The sequence below is a fragment of the Marmota monax genome, unplaced genomic scaffold (assembly GCF_021218885.2).
Source record: "Marmota monax isolate L192 unplaced genomic scaffold, Marmota_monax_Labrador192_F-V1.1 WCK01_AAM20220418_F8-fsc00061, whole genome shotgun sequence".
NCBI lineage: Eukaryota > Metazoa > Chordata > Mammalia > Rodentia > Sciuridae > Marmota > Marmota monax.
In genome coordinates this window covers 15724196-15745305 of record NW_026695230.1, presented here as the reverse complement: position 1 = coordinate 15745305, position 21110 = coordinate 15724196, and the positions used below count along the sequence as shown (strand labels likewise).

Genomic DNA, 21110 nt, shown 5'->3' with positions numbered 1-21110 from the left:
CATGCTAGGAAAGCGCTTTAGCACCGAGCCACAACCCCAAGCCCTAGAGAGTGATTTTATGTGATGATTTTTCCAAGCAGACAGGCACTAGCTTTAGAAAGTTTATCTTATCTACCACTCAGGTTGAATAAATACTTCAACTTCATAATCATTGCATTCTGATGCTTGATTCTTACATTAAACCAGCTGCTAAGTCCTGTCTCTTCTATTCTCACAAGAATTGCTGCAACTAACATCTTCTGTGTTATGTTCATTTTTCAACAAGTACTCTTTCACACTAAAATTCTTCCCATAACATTCTGTTAAGCACTCAGTTTTTAAAGAAAGGATAAAAGGAATACTGAAAGTAAAAAATTTCAGTTCTATGGGCTGGGGATGTGGCTCAACCAGAGAGGTGCTCGCCTGGCATGCGTGGGGCACTGGGTTCGATCCTCAGCACCACATTAAAAAAAAATAAAAAATAAAAAAAATAAAGATGTTGTGACCACTGAAAACTGAAATATAAGTATTAAAAAATTCTCTCTCTTTCTCTCTCTCTCTCCATCTTTAAAAAAAATTTCAGTTCTAAGTTTTCTTTTTGAAATATAATTTATTACACTGTACCATTTTGGAGAAGTTGCCTCAGTAAAACAATTTAAGGGCTTTAAAAATTTCCAGAATTGGAAATATAGGAGTTTTAGTAGTTACAAAATTCTTTATGGTTTAAAATTCCCCCAGAAAAGCTGTCTCGTTTCTTGCCAAATAATCTTTTAATCACAATGGCATGGTCACATGGGAAAACCTGTTTTATCTTTGCATTGGTCTGTAAAATAATGACTTCATAAGGAATATAAGTTTTAGGTTAACAAGTCTTCAGATAAATCAAGCCACTTGATTTTGAGTTTACCTAAAATTGAGTTTACCTCTAGCAAAGAAAATATGCTGCAGATATGTACCTTCAAGAGCATAGCAACTAGGCTATACAGTATTCAGAGGCAGGACAAATTCAATTATAGGGCAATTTTTTATTCACCCATAAAGTTTCCTATGTTAGAGGCATATAGTTCGTAAGTTTATTTTGCTGCTACTAGCGGTGTTTTTAATACTTACAAGGCAGCGATTTCCAAAGTGTTTTCTCCTGGAAGCTTATAGACATTACTTATCCCACAAATTTCGGAAACAATAACGTAAACCAAGTTTTATAAAAATAAAAGGTTTCTTTACTGCAGGATTTCTCAGACTTTGATATGCAGATATTATCTGTGTAACTTCAAGCAAATGAGGTATATAGCATATAGTATTTTTCCTCTTTACTCCAGACTTCTTGCCCTCTGGAACACATACTGGAAAAGGTTGTCTTATACTAGTCTAGTATACAAAATGTGTTGAACAACTATGTATATGTTCATATGTTCTATATCATATGAGCATAGGTAAACACAATGTTTGTTTCAGAAACAGATTATTCTACTTTTATTAAATCTCATATTTCACAAAGTAAGGCAAGATTTGAAAAGACAAGGTATGTAAGCCAGGGAACTATGCAGACCTAAGAAGTTATGTTGGCATGCATGTTCTCCATTCTCACCAGACAAATTTGGAAGATCTACTATATGTATATATTTTTTTCTAATTTTGACACATCATACATAAAAAGAGTATACTTTCATTCATCTAGTTATACATGATGTAGAGTTACACAGGTCACATAATCATATAAGCACATAGGATAATAATGTTGGATTCATTTTATTATTATTCCTACCCACACACCCATCCCTTCCTGTCACTCCCCTCTGAAAAATAATTTTCTAAAATGTCTACATTGCAGAAACATTTCACAATTCCAATTCTGCAGTTTATGATGATTAATTCATTAATTCTGATTGTTCTTTATTTTTATTTTATTATTATTTATTTTATAAGCTACACATGTTAGTATAATGATCTTGACAATTCATACATTTGAATCAAATGGGGTAAAATTTCTCATTTTTCTGATTGTACAGGTTGCAGAATCACATTGGTCATACAATCACCTATATACATACAGCAATAATAATGTCTATTTTATTCTGCTGCCCTTCCTATCCCCCCTTCCCCACCCTTCCCCTCCCATCACTTCTCTCTACCCAATCTAATGTGACACACTTTTTTTTTTCTCCTCACAAGATCATACATGTATTCTGTATAAAATGAGGGTCTCCTTCCATCTTCCGTGCAAATCCCCTTCTCCCTCCTTTTCCCTCCCACCTCTCTTACCTCTTAAGTGGTAATTTTCTTCTCATGCTCTTCCTCCTATCCCATTTTGAGTCCCCGCCCCTCCTTACATCAGAGAAGATATTCAGCATTAGTTTTTTAGGGATTAGCTAACTTCACTTAGCATAATCTGCTCTAATGCCATCCATTTCCCTGCAAATGTCATGATCTTGTTATTTTTTAATGCTGAGTAATATTCCATTATGTATAAATGCCACATTTTTTAATCCATTCATCTATTGAAGGACATCTAGGTTGGTTCCACAGTCTAGCTATTGTGAATTGTGCTGCTATAAACATTGATGTGGCTGTGTCCCTGTAGTATGCTCTTTTTAGGTCTTTTGGGTGTAGTCCAAGAAGGGGAATAGCTGGGTCAAATGGTGGTTCCATTCCCAGCTTTCCAAGGAATCTCCATACTGCTTTCCAAATTGGCTGCACCAATTTGCAGTCCCACCAGCAATGTATGAATGTACCTTCCCCACCCCACCCCACCACGCCCCCGCCCCACATCCTCACCAGCACTTATTGTTGTTTGACTTCATAATGGCTGCCATTCTTACTGGAGTGAGATGGTATCATAGAGTAGTTTTAATTTGCATTTCTCTGACTGCTAGAGATGGTGAGCATTTTTTCATGTATTTGTTGATTGATTGTATATCGTCTTCTGAGAAGTGTCTGTCCTTGGCCCATCTGTTGATTGGGTTATTTGTTTTTTTGTTGTTTAACTTTTTGAGTTCTTTGTATACTCTAGAGATTAGAGCTCTGATGTTTGAGGGGTAAAAATTTGTTCCCAGGATGTAGGTTCCCTATTCACCTCACTTATTATTTCTCTTGCTGAGAAAATACTTTTTAGTTTGAATTCGTCCTATTTGTTGATTCTTGGTTTAAATTCTTGAGCTATAGGTGTCTTATTAAGGAATTTGGGCGCCTGCAAGGTAGGCAGACCTGTGACCCACCGGCAGAACAGGCCCAGCGGCCTGCGGAAGGGTACAGCTGCCCCCCCCCCCGCGCCTGCGAGGTAGGCGGACCTGCGACCCACCGGCAGCACAGGCCAAGCAACGCGCGGAGGGGCAGAGCCGCCCCACGCGCCTGCAAGGTAGGCGGACCTGAGACCCACCAGCAGAACCGGCCCAGCGGCCTGCTGAGGGGCAGTGCCGCCCCCTCGCCCCGCGCGTGCAAGGTAGGCGGAACTGTGACCACCGACAGAACAGGCCAAGCAGCCCACGGAGGGGCAGAGCCGCCAACGGCGCCTGCAAGGTAGGCAGACCTGCGACCCACCGGCAGCACAGGCCCAGCGGCCTGCGGAACGGTACAGCCGCCCCCCCCACGCCTGCAAGGTAGGCGGACCTGCGACCCACCGGCAGTACAGGCCCAGCAACCTGCGGAGGGGCAGAGCCGCCCCACATGCCTGCAAGGTAGGTGGACCTGCGACCCACCAGCAGAACAGGCCCAGTGGCCTGCGGAGGGGCAGAGCTGCACCGCGCTCCCGCGCCTGCAAGGTAGGCGGAACTGCGACCACCAACAGAACAGGCCAGACCTGCAACCAACAGACAGAACAGTAACAGCGGCCCGCGGAGGGGCAGAGCCGCCGCCCGCTCCCGCAAGGTAGGCGGACCTGCGACCCACCGGCAGAACAGGCCCAGCGGCCTGCAGAGGGGCAGAGCCGCTGCCCGCGCCTGCAAAGTAGGCGGAACTGCGACCACCGACAGAACAGGCCCAGTGGCCCGCAGAGGGACAGAGCCGCCACCTGCGCTTGCAAGGTAGGCGGACCTGCTACCAACCGGCAGAACAGGCCCAGCGGCCTGCCGGCGTGGTAGCCACATTGCCCCAATTGGAAGAGGGGAAGAGCCGCCTCCCGCGCCTGCGAGGGAGACTTTGCAACTATACAAGAGCAATATAAATATATAGGGGGAAAATTCAATAACTCAACAGTTTCACCAAGCAGAAAGAAATGCGAACAGTATGAAGAGACAAGGAAAGAAAGGACCACAAGCAATGCAGGTCAACTCAACGTTAGAAGAGGTAATAGCTGCAGCAGATGGAATGTCAGATAAAGAATTCAGGATATACATGCTTCAGATGATCTGGATTCTCAAGGAAGACATTAGACAGCAAAATCAGACAATGAAAGATCACTTCAACAATGAATTACATAAACAAACCCAAGAAGCAAAAGATCAACTATACAGGGAGATAGAGGTGACAAAAAACAAACAAACAGAAATCCTAGAAATGCAGGAAGCAATAAACCAACTTAAAAACTCAATGGAGAATACTACCAGCAGAGTAGAACACTTAGAAGATAGAACATCAGACAATGAAGACAAAGTATTTCAACTTGAAAAGAACACAGACAGCTCAGCAAGACTGTTAAGAAACCATGAGCAGAACATCCAAGAAATATGGGATAACATAAAGAGACCAAACTTAAGAGTCATTGGGATACAGGAAGGTATAGAGGTCCAACCCAAAGGAATGAGCAACTATTCAATGAAATAATACGAGAAAACTTCCCAGACTTGAAGAATGAGACAGAATCCCAATTCCTAGAAGCCTACAGGACGCCGAATGTGCAAAATCATAAGAGATCCACACCTAGATACATTATAATGAAGATGCCCAACATACAGAATAAGAAGAGAATTTTAAAAGCTACAAGAGAAAGGAAGCAGATTACATTTAGGGGTAAGCCAATCAGGATAACAGCTGATCTTTCAACACAGACTCTGAAAGCTAGAAGATCCTGGAATAACATATTTCAAACACTGAAAGAAAATGGGTTCCAACCAAGAATTGTGTATCCAGCGAAATTAAGCTTCAGGATGGAAGATGAAATTAAAACCTTCCACGATAAACAAAAGTTTAAAGAATTCACAGCTAGAAAACCATCTCTTCAAAACATCCTCGCCAAAGCATTACAGGAAGAGGAAATGGAAAATAACAATGAAAACCAACAGTGGGAGGTAGGACAGTAAAGGGGGGGGGAATAATCAAAGAGGAAAACAAACCATGTTTAGTAACAGAAATAAACAAATATGGGTGGAAGAACAACCCATATCTCAATAATAATCCTAAATGTTAATGGCTTAAACTCACCAATTAAGAGACACAGGCAATTATGAAATTCATATGGAAAAATAAAAGACCCAGAATAGCAAAAACAACTCTAAGCAGGAAGTGTGAATCAGGCAGTATAGCGATACCAGACCTCAAACTATACTACAGAGCAATAGTAACAAAAACAGCATGGTACTGGTACCAAAACAGGCAGGTGGACCAATGGTACAGAATAGAGGACACAGAAACCAATCCACAAAACTACAACTATCTTATATTTGATAAAGGGGCTAAAAGCATGCAATGGAGGAAGGATAGCATCTTCAACAAATGGTGCTGGGAAAACTGGAAATCCATATGCAACAAAATGAAACTGAATCCCTTTCTCTCGCCATGCACAAAAGTTAACTCAAAATGGATCAAGGAGCTTGATATCAAATCAGAGACACAGCTTCTGATACAAGAAAAAGTTGGCTACGATCTACATACTGTGGGGTCGGGCTCCAAATTCCTCAATAGGACACCCATAGCACAAGAGTTAATAACTATAATCAACAAATGGGACTTACTCAAACTAAAAAGTTTTTTCTCAGCTAAAGAAACAATAAGAGAGGTAAATAGGGAGCCTACATCCTGGGAACAAATCTTTACTCCTCACACTTCAGATAGAGCCCTAATATCCAGAGTATACAAAGAACTCAAAAAATTAGACAATAAGATAGCAAACAACCCAATCAACAAATGGGCCAAGGACCTGAACAGACACTTCTCAGAGGAGGACATACAATCAATCAACAAGTACATGAAAAAATGCTCACCATCTCTAGCAGTCAGAGAAATGCAAATGAAAACCACCCTAAGATACCATCTCACTCCAGTAAGATTGGCAGCCATTATGAAGTCACACAACAACAAGTGCTGGCGAGGATGTGGGGAAAAGGGTACACTTGTACATTGCTGGTGGGACTGCAAATTGATGCAGCCAATTTGGAAAGCAGTATGGAGATTTCTTGGAAAGCTGGGAATGGAACCACCATTTGACCCAGCTATTCCCCTTCTCGGTCTATTCCCTAAAGACCTAAAAAGAGCATGCTACAGGGACACTGCTACATCGATGATCAGAGCAGCACAATTCACAATAGCAAGACTGTGGAACCAACCTAGATGCCCTTCAATAGACGAATGGATAAAAAAAATGTGGCATTTATACACAATGGAGTATTACTCTGCATTAAAAAATGACAAAATCATAGAATTTGCAGGGAAATGGATGGCATTAGAACAGATTATGCTAAGTGAAGCTAGCCAATCCCTAAAAAACAAATGCCAAATGTTTTCTTTGATATAAGGAGAGTAACTAAGAACAGAGTTGGGAGGAAGAGCATGAGAAGAAGATTAACATTAATCAGGGTGAGAGGTGGGAGGGAAAAGGAAAGAGAAGGGAAATTGCATGGAAATGGAAGGAGACCCTCATGGCTATACAAAATTACATACAAGAGGAAGTGAGGGGAAAGGGGAAAAAAACAAGGGGGAGAAATGAATTACAGTAGATGGGGTAGAGAGAGAAGATGGGAGGGGAGGGGATGGGGGATAGTAGAGGATAGGAAAGGCAGCAGAATACAACAGACACTAGTATAGCAATATGTAAAACAGTGGATGTGTAACCGATGTGATGCTGTAATCTGTATACGGGGTAAAAATTGGAGTTCATAACCCACTTGAATCAAAGTGTGAAATATGATTTGTCAAGAACTATGTAATGTTTTGAACAATCAACAATAAAAAGTAAAGAAAAAAAAAGGAATTTGGGGCCTGCCCCCACGTGATGAAGATTGGGGCCAACTTTATCTTCTATTAGACGAAGAGTCTCTGGTTTGATTCCTAGCTCCTTGATCCATTTTGAGTTAACTTTTGTGCATGGTGAGAGAAACGGATTCAATTTCATTTTGTTGCATATGGATTTCCAGTTCTCCCAGCACCATTTGTTGAAGACGCTATCCTTTCTCCATTGCATGCTTTTAGCACCTTTGTCTAATATAAGGTAGTTGTAATTTTGTGGATTTGTCTCTGTGTCCTCTATTCTGTACCATTGGTCTATAAGCCTGTTTTGGTACCAGTACCATGCTGTTTTTGTTACTATTCCTCTGTAGTATAGTTTAAAATCTGGTATCGCTATACCACCTGTTTCACTCTTCCTGCTTAGAATTACCTTAGCTATTCTGGGTCTCTTATTTTTCCAAATGAATTTCATGATTGTGTTTTCTATTTCTGCAAGGAATGTCATTGGAATTTTGATGGGAATTGCATTAAATCTGTAAAGTGCTTTTGGGAGTATGGCCATTTTAATAATATTAATTCTGCCTATCCATGAGCAGGGTATATCCTTCCATCTTCTAAGGTCTTCTTTGATTTCTCTCTTTAGGGTTCTATCATTTTCATTGTATGGATCTTTCACCTCTTTTGTTAAGTTGATTCCCAAGTATCTTATTTTTTTTTTTTTGAGGTTATTGTGAATGAGGTAGTTTTCCTCATTTCCTTCTCAGAGTATTTGTCACTGATGTACAGAAATGCCTTTTATTTATGGGTGTTGATTTTATGTCCTGCTAATTTGCTAAATTCATTTACTAGTTCTACAAGTTTTCTGGTGGAGTTTTTTGGGTCTTCCAGGTATAAAATCATATCGTCAGCAAATAGTGCTAATTTAAATTCTTTTCCTATACATATCCCTTTAATTCCTTTCATTTGTCTAATTGCTCTGGCCAGTGTTTTAATAACTATGTTGAATAGAAGTGGTGATAGGCAGAATTAATATTATCAAAATGACCACACTTCCAAAAGCACTATACAGATTTAATGCAATTATGGTCAAAATCCCAGTGATATTCCTCATAGAAATAGAAAAAGCAGTGATGAGATTCATCTGGAAAAATCAGAGACCCAGAAAAACTAAATCAATCCTTAGCAGGAAGAGTGAAGCAGGTAGCATGAGCTTAAACTATACTACAGAGCAATAGTAACAAAAACAGCATGGTATTGGCACCAAACAGACTGGTGAACCAATGGTACAGAATAGAGGACACAGAGACTAACCCACAAAATTACAATGATCTTATATTAGACAAAGGTGACAAAAACATGCACTGGAGAAAAGACAGCATCTTCAACAAATGGTGTTGGGAAAACTGGAAATCCATATGCAACAAAATGAAATTAAACCCCTATCTTTCACCATGCACAAAACTTAATTTAACGTGGATCAAGGACCTAGGAATTAAGCCACAGACTCTATGTCTAACAGAAGAAAAAGTAGGCCCTAATCTCCATCATGTGGTATTAGGCCCCAACTTCCTTAATAAGACTCCTGTAGTGTGATACCCAGCACCACTTAAGAAAAAAGTAAAAATTATGAGAAATACTATTAAGCTAATCTTCATATTTCAAGGAAAAGAGATGAGTGCAAACTTTTGCAAGAGGTAGGGAAACAGCAAGTAAACTTCATGTTTATTCTCTTTCTAACAAGGTTAATCACCTTAAAAATTGGCTCTATTAAATTTAAGAATATAATTTTGTGAACCACCATAGTCAATAAACGCTTTTAAAGTTCTTTTTGCTACCTGATAAAATTAGTGAAAAAAAACAAAACAATAAAGTGTGAAATTATTTTCCTAAGACAAAACAATACATTAATATTGTTTGATAAGCGATTAAGATCTTTAAAAGTTCAACAGTTTTTTAATTAAATAAAATACACTTCCTTGGAATTCCTGATGGAGAAGTTTATAATAAACTGGACACAAAGATCAATATTTCAGCTTTGTTTTCATGAGGAATACAGGCCAAAACCTTTTTTAATGACAAAGAAACATGACATAGTCAAACATTTCATAAAGATATCAAACATTTACTTATAAACAGATATCATGCCGTAAATTCTATGAAGCACAATCATCTTAAAAATGCACACCTTATTCATATGAGATGACTTGTCTATTATGAACAATAAAATATGTATTTAAAATCAGATATAAGTAATATAACAGAATAATTAAAATATAGTAATAGAAGGTTTTTAGACACATGTCATTTTACAAACTAGCAACCATGCCCAAAGATAAAATAAGTTGCTAAGGTTTACAAAGCTTATTTAAGGCACAACTGGCATTAGAAAGTGAGTCTTCTCATTTAGAATACTTCATTTATATATATATATATATATATATATATATATATATATATGGTATTAGTTCAAAGAAGATGATTTAGAGAAAAATATCTCAGTAAAAAGAACTTGACATTTTTCCCTTAACTATATTCAAATATAATAATCTTTCCCATGTTTAATTAAAATAGTCATAACAACATGCAATTCTTAGTTCAACCTTCCCTAGTCTGAATATGACATTAAATAATTATAATTAATTCAATGATAGTTTTGCCCTACAAAACACTTCTCTGAGGAGGATAAAGGAGACATTCAACGTCCTGTTTACCAGCCAACCCATTTTTTAAAAGGGATTGAGGACTAAGCATAATCTTCACCATGTGTACTATAAGGACAACCCATGTGGGTATTTGCATGCGTTGCAAATTATTAAACAAACAATAGAATAAATTCAGCATTCAGAATTCTCCCAATTTTTTTCTGTGTCTTAATCAATGTAACTTACACTAATTTTTCATAGACCCTGTTTGCTGAATAAGGTTTAAGAATTAGGTCTAAGGTATAGAATGTAATCAAGTATAATGTTGATTATATTATCAGAAAACCCAGTTCCTACACTTAACTATTCCTAATTTCTAGTTCCATAAGATAGATTATTGTTGACTAAACCCTGTTGAGGAAACCAAAATTTTTCTGATGACATTCATCACAATGTTATTTATAATGCTGACAAAATGGGAAACAATTGCCTATTAGGAGACTGATTAAATATATGCATGATGAATTAGGGCATAGCCATTTCAGTTTTTTAAAAATCTTTATCATTTGAAGAAAGCAGTCAATTTTTTTCTGTTCCCTTACTTTTCTCCTGATACTCTGTAAATTTTCTATAATGAGCACAGTTAACTTTGATTAAGGGTGTGGTACTGGGTTGTACTTCAGATAAATCTTTTAAATGTTCTATAAGTGATTTCTTCTTGGATTCTAAGTTTTCCTATATAACGATTAGTTAAGAAATCCATTTTATTACTTCAATTTCCAGTCAATTCCTTGAGCATGGAATTATTTACACTATTATCAACATTTATTTTTTTTTCAAATAGTTCACTATTTAATACTTGTTGAAATGTAGTTTCCATTGTAGGATACTGATTTTTTCATACACACCAGAGAGATTCTCAACCACCTTTTCTGTTCCCATAATTGGTCTTTTCTTGAACAAATAACACACTGATATAACTTTTAGTGTTATAGTGTATGTTTTAGTATTTGGTCTTCAGAGGTAAACATAGTCAAGCTCATTGACTTATTAAATAGAATGTCCCTGGATATTATCGTTTAGTCTTATATATATAATAGGAACCTATCAAATTATGTTCTTGTGAGAATAAAATAACATACACATGAATTAAATAAAATGGAATAAAAGTGTTATTTAACTTTTAACATAGTATTCAGAATAGGATAAGTCTTTAATTTATCATAAGCTCTAAAATCTCTGTTCCTATCCATAGTTTTTGTCTGGATTACCCTTTATCTTTCCCTTTTTCTAAGTATTATCTTTTATGTTTTAAATGTCTACTCAATCTTTTAAACTCTGGAAGACTTACTCCAGTTGCCCAGCCTTCAATTATTATATATTTGATTAAATAATACTTAGCATATGGTACTTTGAGATATTTTGTATATCAGTTTTGATTTTTGTCTCCTGAACCAGAATTCAAACCCACTAAAATAAAGAAGTATATCTTATGCCTTCTTTGTCTCTTCCCTCTTTATTCTTCCTCTTACCTCCCCACATTATGATCATTTATTTCCCCCAATTTCTTTGATGACAATTTGCTGATATATCACATTAAAGCACTTTTTAAAAGATACAAACAAAAAACTTAAGTCTATTGTATATTTTATCTAAGCCATTAAAGCCCATACCAAATCTGTCATATTTTATTGACTACTATTTTAAAAATCTAGTATCATATTCCCTAGTTGAATAATTTTAGAAATATGTTATCAAAAGTTTAATGCCAAAGTTTGCTTGTGATTACTGACAGTATTACTGTATCTTGGAAAAGGTAATCAAGCCAACATTTTTAAAGTTGCACAATTATTCTCTGGATGGTGTACATCCCTAAGTTCCTCCTTTTTCAGCTTCCAAACAATGTGTCATAGAATATGTGATATGAAGTAATTCACAACAAGAATTAAAAGATCTATTTTGAACTGATGATATGATCCAAAAATAAAAGAAAACCACATTTTTTAAAAAGAACATAGCTAAATAGTTCATGCCAAAAATGAGAACAACCTTGCTGACGACCTAGAAAGGAATATCTTCTGGGTTTTAATTTATTTAAATTTTTTCCAAATTCTACCTCGTTGTTTTACCCTCAATTGGACCAAACTCAAAAGACATTAAACTTTCTGTTTCCAACATAGAAAAGCAGTCTTAAAATTCTGGCTAGTAGCTACAAAGAAGCCAAAATTCTCACAATTTATTTAAATTTTCAGAAATCTTGGAAGAACTCATGTGAATCAAACTTAAAACTTTGGTAAGTTGAAGACAAATTAAATTATAATATTTATTCCACTTAAAATGACAAGTAGGAAAATACTATATGTCAAAAGAAAAATAATTTTTTAAAACACTCCTTCAAAATATACAAAAACTCAGATCTTGGTTTCCACTATCATTCGATATTCAAAGAAGCCAAGGTTCCTTGAAGAAATGGATGATTTCAAGGTTTGAGCTGAAAATGAATAAGATGAGCCTAGTTCAGCTTTGTTAGGATAGAAAGTTTAAAGAAGAGATGGGGCCTTATTGAAAAAAAATACAGGAACCAGCCTAGCTTGAGAGGTACCCACTGTTCAATACAGGATAATATGTACAAGATGATTTTTAAAGAAAATTAATGGATTATATATTACTGAAGTAAAGGGGAAAAAAGCATAACAATTGGAATCTAAAAGTCTACGACTCACTCAAGAATGAAAAGCTCTTGCTTATAGTAAAATGTCAACTGCTGACTGGAATGGAGTTAAAAAAATAATTATTTTGCAACCATACAAAAACCTGGCATAAATAAGAATCATGGGTAAATGCTAAATCTAGAGAGCATGAGTGATGAGTGGTAGAATATTTGTACAATCTTTCAGTGTCTTCCTATAGGTTGCTTATTAGCAGCAAATGGGGGGAAGGGGGAAGCAACTATACAGTGGAGAAATCTGACAATGACTTGACTGGGTTACCAAAATTAACATCATTAGTGAAGGAAAGATACACAGTGTGTACCTCCAAATATGTACACTTAGAAGGACACAAATAGAAGGAACACACTTGCGTAGCATTTCCACCTATTGAAGTATAACCCGGATCTAATGAGAGACGTCAGAAAATACTAAATAAAAAACATCTTATTAAAAAGGAGGACAGAAATTATATTATTTAAAAAATGTTACAGAACAAAGAGTCTAAACAACTATTCCAGATGAAAAGAGAAAAAGAGAAATGATAATTAAATGCAATTTTGGGGAGGCATGTTGACTTGCTTTGGAAAAAAAAATACAGGAGGAGACTGACTACAAAGAATATTTTTAGGTCAGGCATAATAGTCCATGACTACAGTCTCAGCTACTCTGAGACTGAAGTAAGCAGATCACTTGGACCCAGGAGTTTGAAACCAGAATTGGCAACATAGCAAGACTTGCCCCCCCGCCAAAAAAATTATTAGGTAATAGACAAAAATGGAATATGTATAGTAGATTAAAGTATTATATCAATGTTAAATTTCCTGAGATTTGTAACTGTTCTGTTTATGTTCCTTCAAAATATACACTGAAAAGTTTAAGGTTAAGAGATAATCCCTCCTTATTTAGACTGAATTGGACAAAAACAGGAATTTGATCATCTATTTATTGGCATCTAAATACTAGGACATTAATTCTTGTGCTGTAGGAGTCTTATTGAGGAAGTTGAGTCTAATCCCACAGATGGAGATTAGGGCCTACTTTTTCTTCTATTAGACGCAGTGTCTCTGGCTTAATTCCTTGATCCATGTTGAGTTTTGTGCATGGTGAGAAATAGGGGTTTAATTTCATTTTGTTGCATACGGATTTCCAGTTTTCCCAGCACCATTTGTTGAAGATGCTGTCTTTTCTCCAGTGCATGTTTTTGTCACCTTTGTCTAATATAAGATCATTGTAATTTTGTGGGTTAGTGTCTGTGTCTTCTATTCTGTACCATTGGAATACCATGCTGTTTTTGTTACTACTGCCCGGTAGCATAGTTTAAGGTCTGGTATAGTGATGCCACCTGCTTCACTCTTCTTACTAATGGTTGCTTTAGCTTTTCTGGGTCTCTTATTTTTCCCGATAAATTTCATGACTGTTTTTTCTATTTCTATGAGGAATGTCTTTGGGAGTTTGATTAGAACTGCATTAAATCTGTATAGTGCTTTTGGTAGTATGGTCATTTTGATAATATTAATTCTGCATATCCAAGAACAAGGTAGATCTTTCCATCTTATAAGGTCTTCTTTAATTTTTTCTGTAGCATTTTGTAGCTTTCCTTGTAGAGGTCTTTCACCTTTTTGTTAAGTTTATTCTCTTTTTTTTTAATGTTACTGTAAATGGGGTAGTTTTCCTCATTTCCCTTTCAGAGGATTTGTTACTGATATACAGAAATGCCTTGGATTTATGTGTGTTCATTTTGTATCCTACTACTTTGCTGAATTCATTCACTAGTTCTAGAAGTTTTCTGGTGGAACTTTTTCAGTCTTCTAGGTATAGAGTCATATCATTGGCAAATTAGTCAATCCCAAAAATCCAAATGCTGAATGATTTCTCTGATTTAAGGATGTTGATCCACAATATGCTGTGGGGGTAGGGATGGGAGGATTAAATGAACTCTAGATAGGGCAAAGGGGGAAAGGAGAGGAAGGGGAAAAGAGGGGATATAGGGGTAGGAAACATGGTGGAATGCGAGGAGTCATCATTACTCTAAGTACTTGTTGTAAGAAGACATGAAGGATGTGACTCTACTTTGTGTACAACCAGAGATACGAAAAAGTGTGCTCTATATGTGTAATAAAAATTGTAATGCATTCTGTTGTCATATATAACAAATCAAAATTTTAAAATAAATAAGTAAATTAATTAATTAAAAACTATTAAATGGGCATATTTTTAATGTTTTCACAAAAGAAAAATATGTGAGGCAATGAATATGTTAAATAGTTTGATTTATACACTTCACAAAGTAGACCTATATAAGAACCTCATGGTTTCACTGCATATGTGTATAAAACTTTATTCACCAATTAAAACTAAATAAATGAATATGATACTAAATTTTTATACAAATAGTTATACAGATAAATTTAAGAATAATAAAAATTATACTATCATTTATTGCATGAGTAAACAGAATTTTTTAGTTAAATTACCTTCAGTAATTTTCATTATCAACAAATATTCTGTTGTAGCAATTTGTAAGTTATGAATTAATAGCATGAATAGTATTAATTATTAGTATTCCATTTTATACAGGATACTATTTTCTGTTTTGTTTTTGTTCTAAAATCTGTTATAAGTTCTTAATTTATTCAATAAAAATGCTATATAAAAAAATAAAAAAAATAAACACTAGGACAGAAGAATGAAAGATTTCTAAATTTTCTGTTCCCATTGACAACAAAATCCTTACTTTAAACAGAAGCAATATGCTAACGGTTGTTAAATATTTCACATCAAGTATTGGATTGATTTCACAATTAAAAACCTTCAGATTGTGAGTTTCCCACAAAGGTCCGACAACATAGAATGTGCTAATAATGCAGATAATGCACTTTTTTTTTAAGTTGTAGATGAAAACATTACCTTTATTTAATTTATTTATATGTGGTGCTGAGGATTGAACCCAGGCTCTCACACATGCGAGGCAAGCACTCTACCACTGAGCCACAATCCTAGTCCTGGGATAATGCACATTTTGTTCTATGTAACTTTTTAAAAAAATATATTTATTTTTTAGTTGTAGTTGGACACAATACCTTTATTTTATTTATTTTTATGTGGAGCTGAGGATAGAACCCAGGGCCCGACACATGCGAGGTGAGTGCTTTACCACTGAGCCACAACCCCAGCACCTATGCAACTTTTAATATAAAAAATATTTCAGCAGTAGATAAACACAACAACTTTATTATTTTATTTTTTTCATGTGGTGCTGAAGATTGAACCCAGTGTCTCACACATGCTAGGCAAGTGCTCTTCCACTGAGCCACAACCCTAACCCCTCTATGCAACTTTTTAATTCACTGTAAATACATAAGCTTGTATATTTGTTTTAATACATAAATCTAATGAACTTGGATAATTTAAACCTGTGTCATGATAGGTGATCTATCTCTTATTGTATTGAAAAATCAGATTTCTACATTCAGAAAATTCAGATCTTAAGAGTTTAATAAACATAATTGAAACTACAACTACTGCTCTGGGAAGCCATTTCAGAAAACAAGCCCATCTTTCCCCAGTGGTGGTTTATATTCATCTCTATGTAGCAGAAGCTGCAGCAAATAAAGCAAATTCACTCATCCAATATCACCAAATACCTTTAATTTCCTTCTTGTATTACACAGCAATGGAAAGCAAACCAAACAACTATAAAAGACCCTATGTTCTTCTGACTCACTTTCAGAGAGGTTGGTTCAGAAAGCAATCTGACCTCCACCAAGGAAACATTTTGGATTTACATTTTGGACTTACAACTAGAAGTCAGCAGTGTGAGACAATGACTGCATATGGAAGACGGGATTTTCTGGGGAAAGTATGGTGACAGTTATACCAATCTTATATCCAGCACCATAAGAGCCAGGTCATAAAACATGGAAAGAGTGTGGTTTCTACGAAAGCAGCACCAAGTGAACTATTTTTCATATCCAGAATTGGTTTTGTACATGTCCCTCATCTCGCAAACTCAATCATTGAAATGCCATAAGTTGTTCTATACTTTATCATAAATCTTTTCATAAGTTAGAGAAAGTACATCCAGTCAAAGGTTAAAACTAAGAATCTCAAACAATACTTTGAAAGAGAAGTTTATTTTAAATTTCTATAATTGTAGCCTATGAATTTTGGACCGATTATGTTGCTAATATTACCACTAATAAGAATGAGTTAACATTTACTTAGGAGCTATAACAATAATGTCAAGCATTGTGATAAACATTTGGATTAAATGTTCTTATGTTCTATGAAAGATCCCCTTGGTGGACTGGGAGGGAAAAATCAAAAGTTCACCACAAGAGAATATTACTCTTAAGAAACTAATTCATGGATAAGCTATTCTTAGAAATATTCAGATTATGGTAAATATTATTATCAGAGATAATCAAACTCTTAAAAAACTTTACCTTGTTGCTCTCCTACTCAACATTAAATGCAAAAATATAAGAAGTTCCTCATGATTTTTAAAGTAGCCCATAAAACTCAAACTTGCAGTTTTATAAAAAACAAATGTGGCAGGTATGTTGTCCCCCTGACTACACTTTGGCTAGAAAATATTCTGTACCTGGAGATTGATCTCTGCCTCATAGAAGGTTAGGCATGAGCAGTAATGTCGATCTGAGTCAATGTCTGTTAGGACCACCACAAAGAACGTTGGCTGTTTCCTCTCTCTGGATAGCTGCCATCCACCAGGCTGACAAAACTAAATGGAAAAGGGGGGAAAAATGTCACATTATGAAGTATAATGAAAATTTATTCATTAACATCCAAGAAATAATTTTTTAAAAGTTTCCTCTTTTAAACTTTGTTAAAAGTTTCCTCTATCTTCAAAAATTTCTGTCCGATGTGGCATGTCATTTTAGCCACATTTTTAAAAAAATTCATGTACAAATTCATAATGTAGAAAACTTCCACAAATATGCATATATATTTTACAAAGACACCTATATGTTCCACAGATGGCACTCTGTGATGCCATATCTCAGACCAAGGTTCTCATATGCACGAACATAGCACCAAAATTAAGAACTTTATGCAAATATTAGAACAAATCATGGAATAAGATAAGTTGGAGATAAAGTACAAAGTATAAAAGGAAGGAATGGGGGATAGAATAGGAAAGACAGAATGAATCTGACATAACTTCCTATGTTCATGTATGAATACACCACCAGTGAAACTCCACATCATGTACAAGCACAAGAATGGAACCCTATTACAATAAGTTATACTCTATGTATATATGTCAAAATACACTCTACTGTCATGTGTATCTAAAAAGAACAACAAAAAAAGAGTTAAAGAAACAAAAATATATTATAGGTTCATGGATAGGAAGACAATATTGATAAATTTCAGTTCTTCCCACTTTGATTTGTAAATTCAATGCAAGCCAAATAAAAATCCCAGCAAGTATTTTGTGTATTATCAAAAACCTGATTCTAAAGTTTATAAGAAGAGGCAAAAAACCAGGATAGCCAACACATGAAGAAATGGCATGAAAGGCTTAAAGATACCTTAATTAGCAAATAAATGAAAACATTCCTACTGAATCTTTATTTTAAAGTAGTAATTCATTTAACAAATACTTTTTGAGCATTGAAATACCATTCATTTTACAAAGTCTTCTCTGAAAATTCCCAGTTTCTCTAGCTCCCTCCAAACCAAAGAGTTTGGGCAGTTCCTGTCCTATATACCAAAACTATTTTTATTATAAATAACAACAACAATAACAGTAACCTTTCCTCCTCTGTCTCTTATCTACTAATCTGATACAGAGAAGTTCCCAACATTGTCTTTATGTACTTATTTCTCTCTCAAGAATCCACCTATACTAAATTCTATATCATTTTACCTCAGGCTTGTGATCACTGCAAGCCCTTCACATTCCAGTATAGTGTAGTAAACAGAATTGCAGAAGTTTCCTGAAGTCAAAACTATTTTCATAATAATACTAAGATGTTCACTGCTTCTTTCACCTGTTGACATTTATATTGGTTGGGCAAAAGCAACAATAGGTAAAATTTCTGTGTCTTAACAGAATCTAAACAGTAGCACCAAATTATACTGGTAGTTACTGTATTCTTCACAGCTGCACATTTACAAATAAAATAATAATAATAATAATAATAATAATAATAATAATAATAATAATAAAGTCAGTTTTAGGTAAGAAAGCCTTGGGAAAGCAATAAATATTTAAATTTCATTTTAACACATTTGACCACAACTTCTTCAATGTATCAAATAGTATGTACAAAGCACTTATGCTACATGTGGAAATAGGATAGTTGTCTAGAAAAAAAAATTGTGTGTGGTGGTTTAAACTATGAACTGAATTAGAATGTTTTTTTTTAAAGAAAATCATTTTTTACTTGAGAGTATCAGACAACATATGCTTATACAGACATGTATTTGGCAGACATTTTTTCAAAAAAAATTAATTAGGCCTGTAACTTCAAGACAAAGATCTGCTGCCAGTATCTGGCACAAATACCAAATATTTGTTACCAATGATAAAACTTGAGCTTTCCAACACCACCACGAGCCTGAAAAGTTTGCAATACTTTAAAATTTTCCAGACAAAAATTATGGCAATATTAACAAATGTAATGTTTTAAATATTATTTAATGACATGTCAATGTCTGGAGGACCTATATAACTCATTGAATTCATATTTGCCAAATGATCAATGCATGGTATTATCAAATCATGCATGGATAAAAAAATCTATTCAATCTATTCAATAGGTAGACCAATATAGTACAACATAATATGAAAACGTGTGTTTACAGATTCCACCTTCCAACTAACTTTTAGAAAAACTATTTGTTCTATGTTAGCACAGTATTCAAAGAAAAATATCCTTAATTATTCAAAAAGATTATTAAATACTCTTCCCTTCTCTGATTTTCTTCATAATCTTTAAAGTAAAAAAAGAAGAAAATCACAAGAGCAGAACCAGGTATGAGATTCCAGATACCTCTGATTATATCAAATATACAAGATATTTAGAAAAATATTTTTAAAGCCACTCTCTTAGGTAAAAGAGTATATTTTTCATTTACTTTGGAAAATATACCTAGTTTCATAAATATCACATTTATATTAACATGTAATTTTTAATGAATAAATTTATTTTTAAAAATTTAGTTTCAAATTTTAATGTATGAGCAGATAAAACCATATAAGCAAAACTTACTGGTAGTCATTAATGATCTGTGAACATATAAAGGGTACTGAGGCTAAAAAGTGATTAATTGCCTTTATTTTTTTTATTTTTTATTTTTTGGTAGCAGGGATTGAAACCAGGGATGCTTAACCACTAAGCCACATCCCCAACTTTTTTTTTATAACTTTTTAAATTTTTCAGACAGAGTCTCCCCAATATGCTTAGGGCCTTAGTAAGTTACTGGGGCTGGCCTCAATCTTGTGATCCCCCTGCCTCTGCCTCCTGAGTTCCTGGAATTACAGGCTGTGTGCCACCATGCCCAGCTGCAAACTGCTCTTTTAGTGAGAATGAGTGCTAATATGTAACTAACCTTGGCTTAAACAATATTTCTGGGTAGCAAAAAGGTAAAATACTTTTATAGAACCAGGGAATTCTATTAGATTACAACATACCCAGAAACGTCTTTCAAAAATCTTTTTATTTTCAACGAACTTCTTTCCTAAATTAGTCATATTTTATTCTCTCTCTCTCTCTCTCTCTCTCTCTCTGTGTGTGTGTGTGTGTGTGTGTGTTTGGCAGTAGTGGTGGTGGTGTTACTGGGGATTGAACCTAGGGGGGATTCTATGGCTGAGCTACATTTCCAGCCCTTTAAAAAAAAAAGAGAGACAGAGTTTTATTAAGCTGTCAAGGCTGGCCTTGAACTTGTGATTCTCCTGCCACAGCCTCCCAAGTCACTGGGAAGGTATATCATTATCTAAAGTCAATTACAGAACCAGGAATGAAGTATCTGAGCTTGTTAATAAAACAATATGATACAACTGGCAATAACAATTCTACTACTATTACTTATTCAACAAACTGCATCTCTGATACAAAGTAAATCAGTTCTGTGAATTAATAGTGAATAATCCCTTTCTCATAGACATTTGCCATTCATGATCATTAGCTGATCATTGAGCTTAGTAAATGGTCCTAAAAGCTATACACTAGAGAATGATGACTACATTATTTTCACAAAATGAAACTACAGGTTCTCAAGAAGGAAAATCTAAATCTCTGTATTTTAGTTCTAATTCTATCAAATGTATTTGACTTCTCAAACTGAAGTTACCTACCACAAAGAAGAATTCATAAATAACAAAATAACATTTTATAAGCAAATAGATACATTACTGAGATGAACAATATGATATTTTGTCACCCAAAACTAGGAAAAAGCAAGTGTTAATGTGACCACTTTTCTCAATGCTTTGCAAATACAGAGAATATAAGAAAAATTTACCAGAAAAATGAAAACCATCCATAGCATTAATGCGACTATATTAAATGATCTCTTGATGGTGACATGGTAGAAGTTTCTTTTTTTTTTAAGAGAGAGAGAGAGGGAGAGGGAGAGAGAGAATTTTAATATTTATTTTTTAGTTTTCGGGACACAACATCTTTGTTTGTATGTGGTGCTGAGGATCAAACCC

At 35.1% G+C, this 21110-nt stretch overlaps 1 protein-coding gene across 2 annotated transcripts in view; it reads right to left on the bottom strand.

Moving 5' to 3' along the window:
• Sbf2 (SET binding factor 2) overlaps positions 1-21110 on the bottom strand; it is a 426994-nt gene that overhangs the window by 226112 nt on the left and 179772 nt on the right. For both annotated transcript variants that reach the window (XM_046438075.1, XM_046438076.1), the window contains exon 3: positions 17031-17168. In XM_046438075.1, the coding sequence (XP_046294031.1) occupies positions 17031-17168 (138 nt within the window). The remainder of the gene's footprint in view (positions 1-17030; positions 17169-21110) is intronic.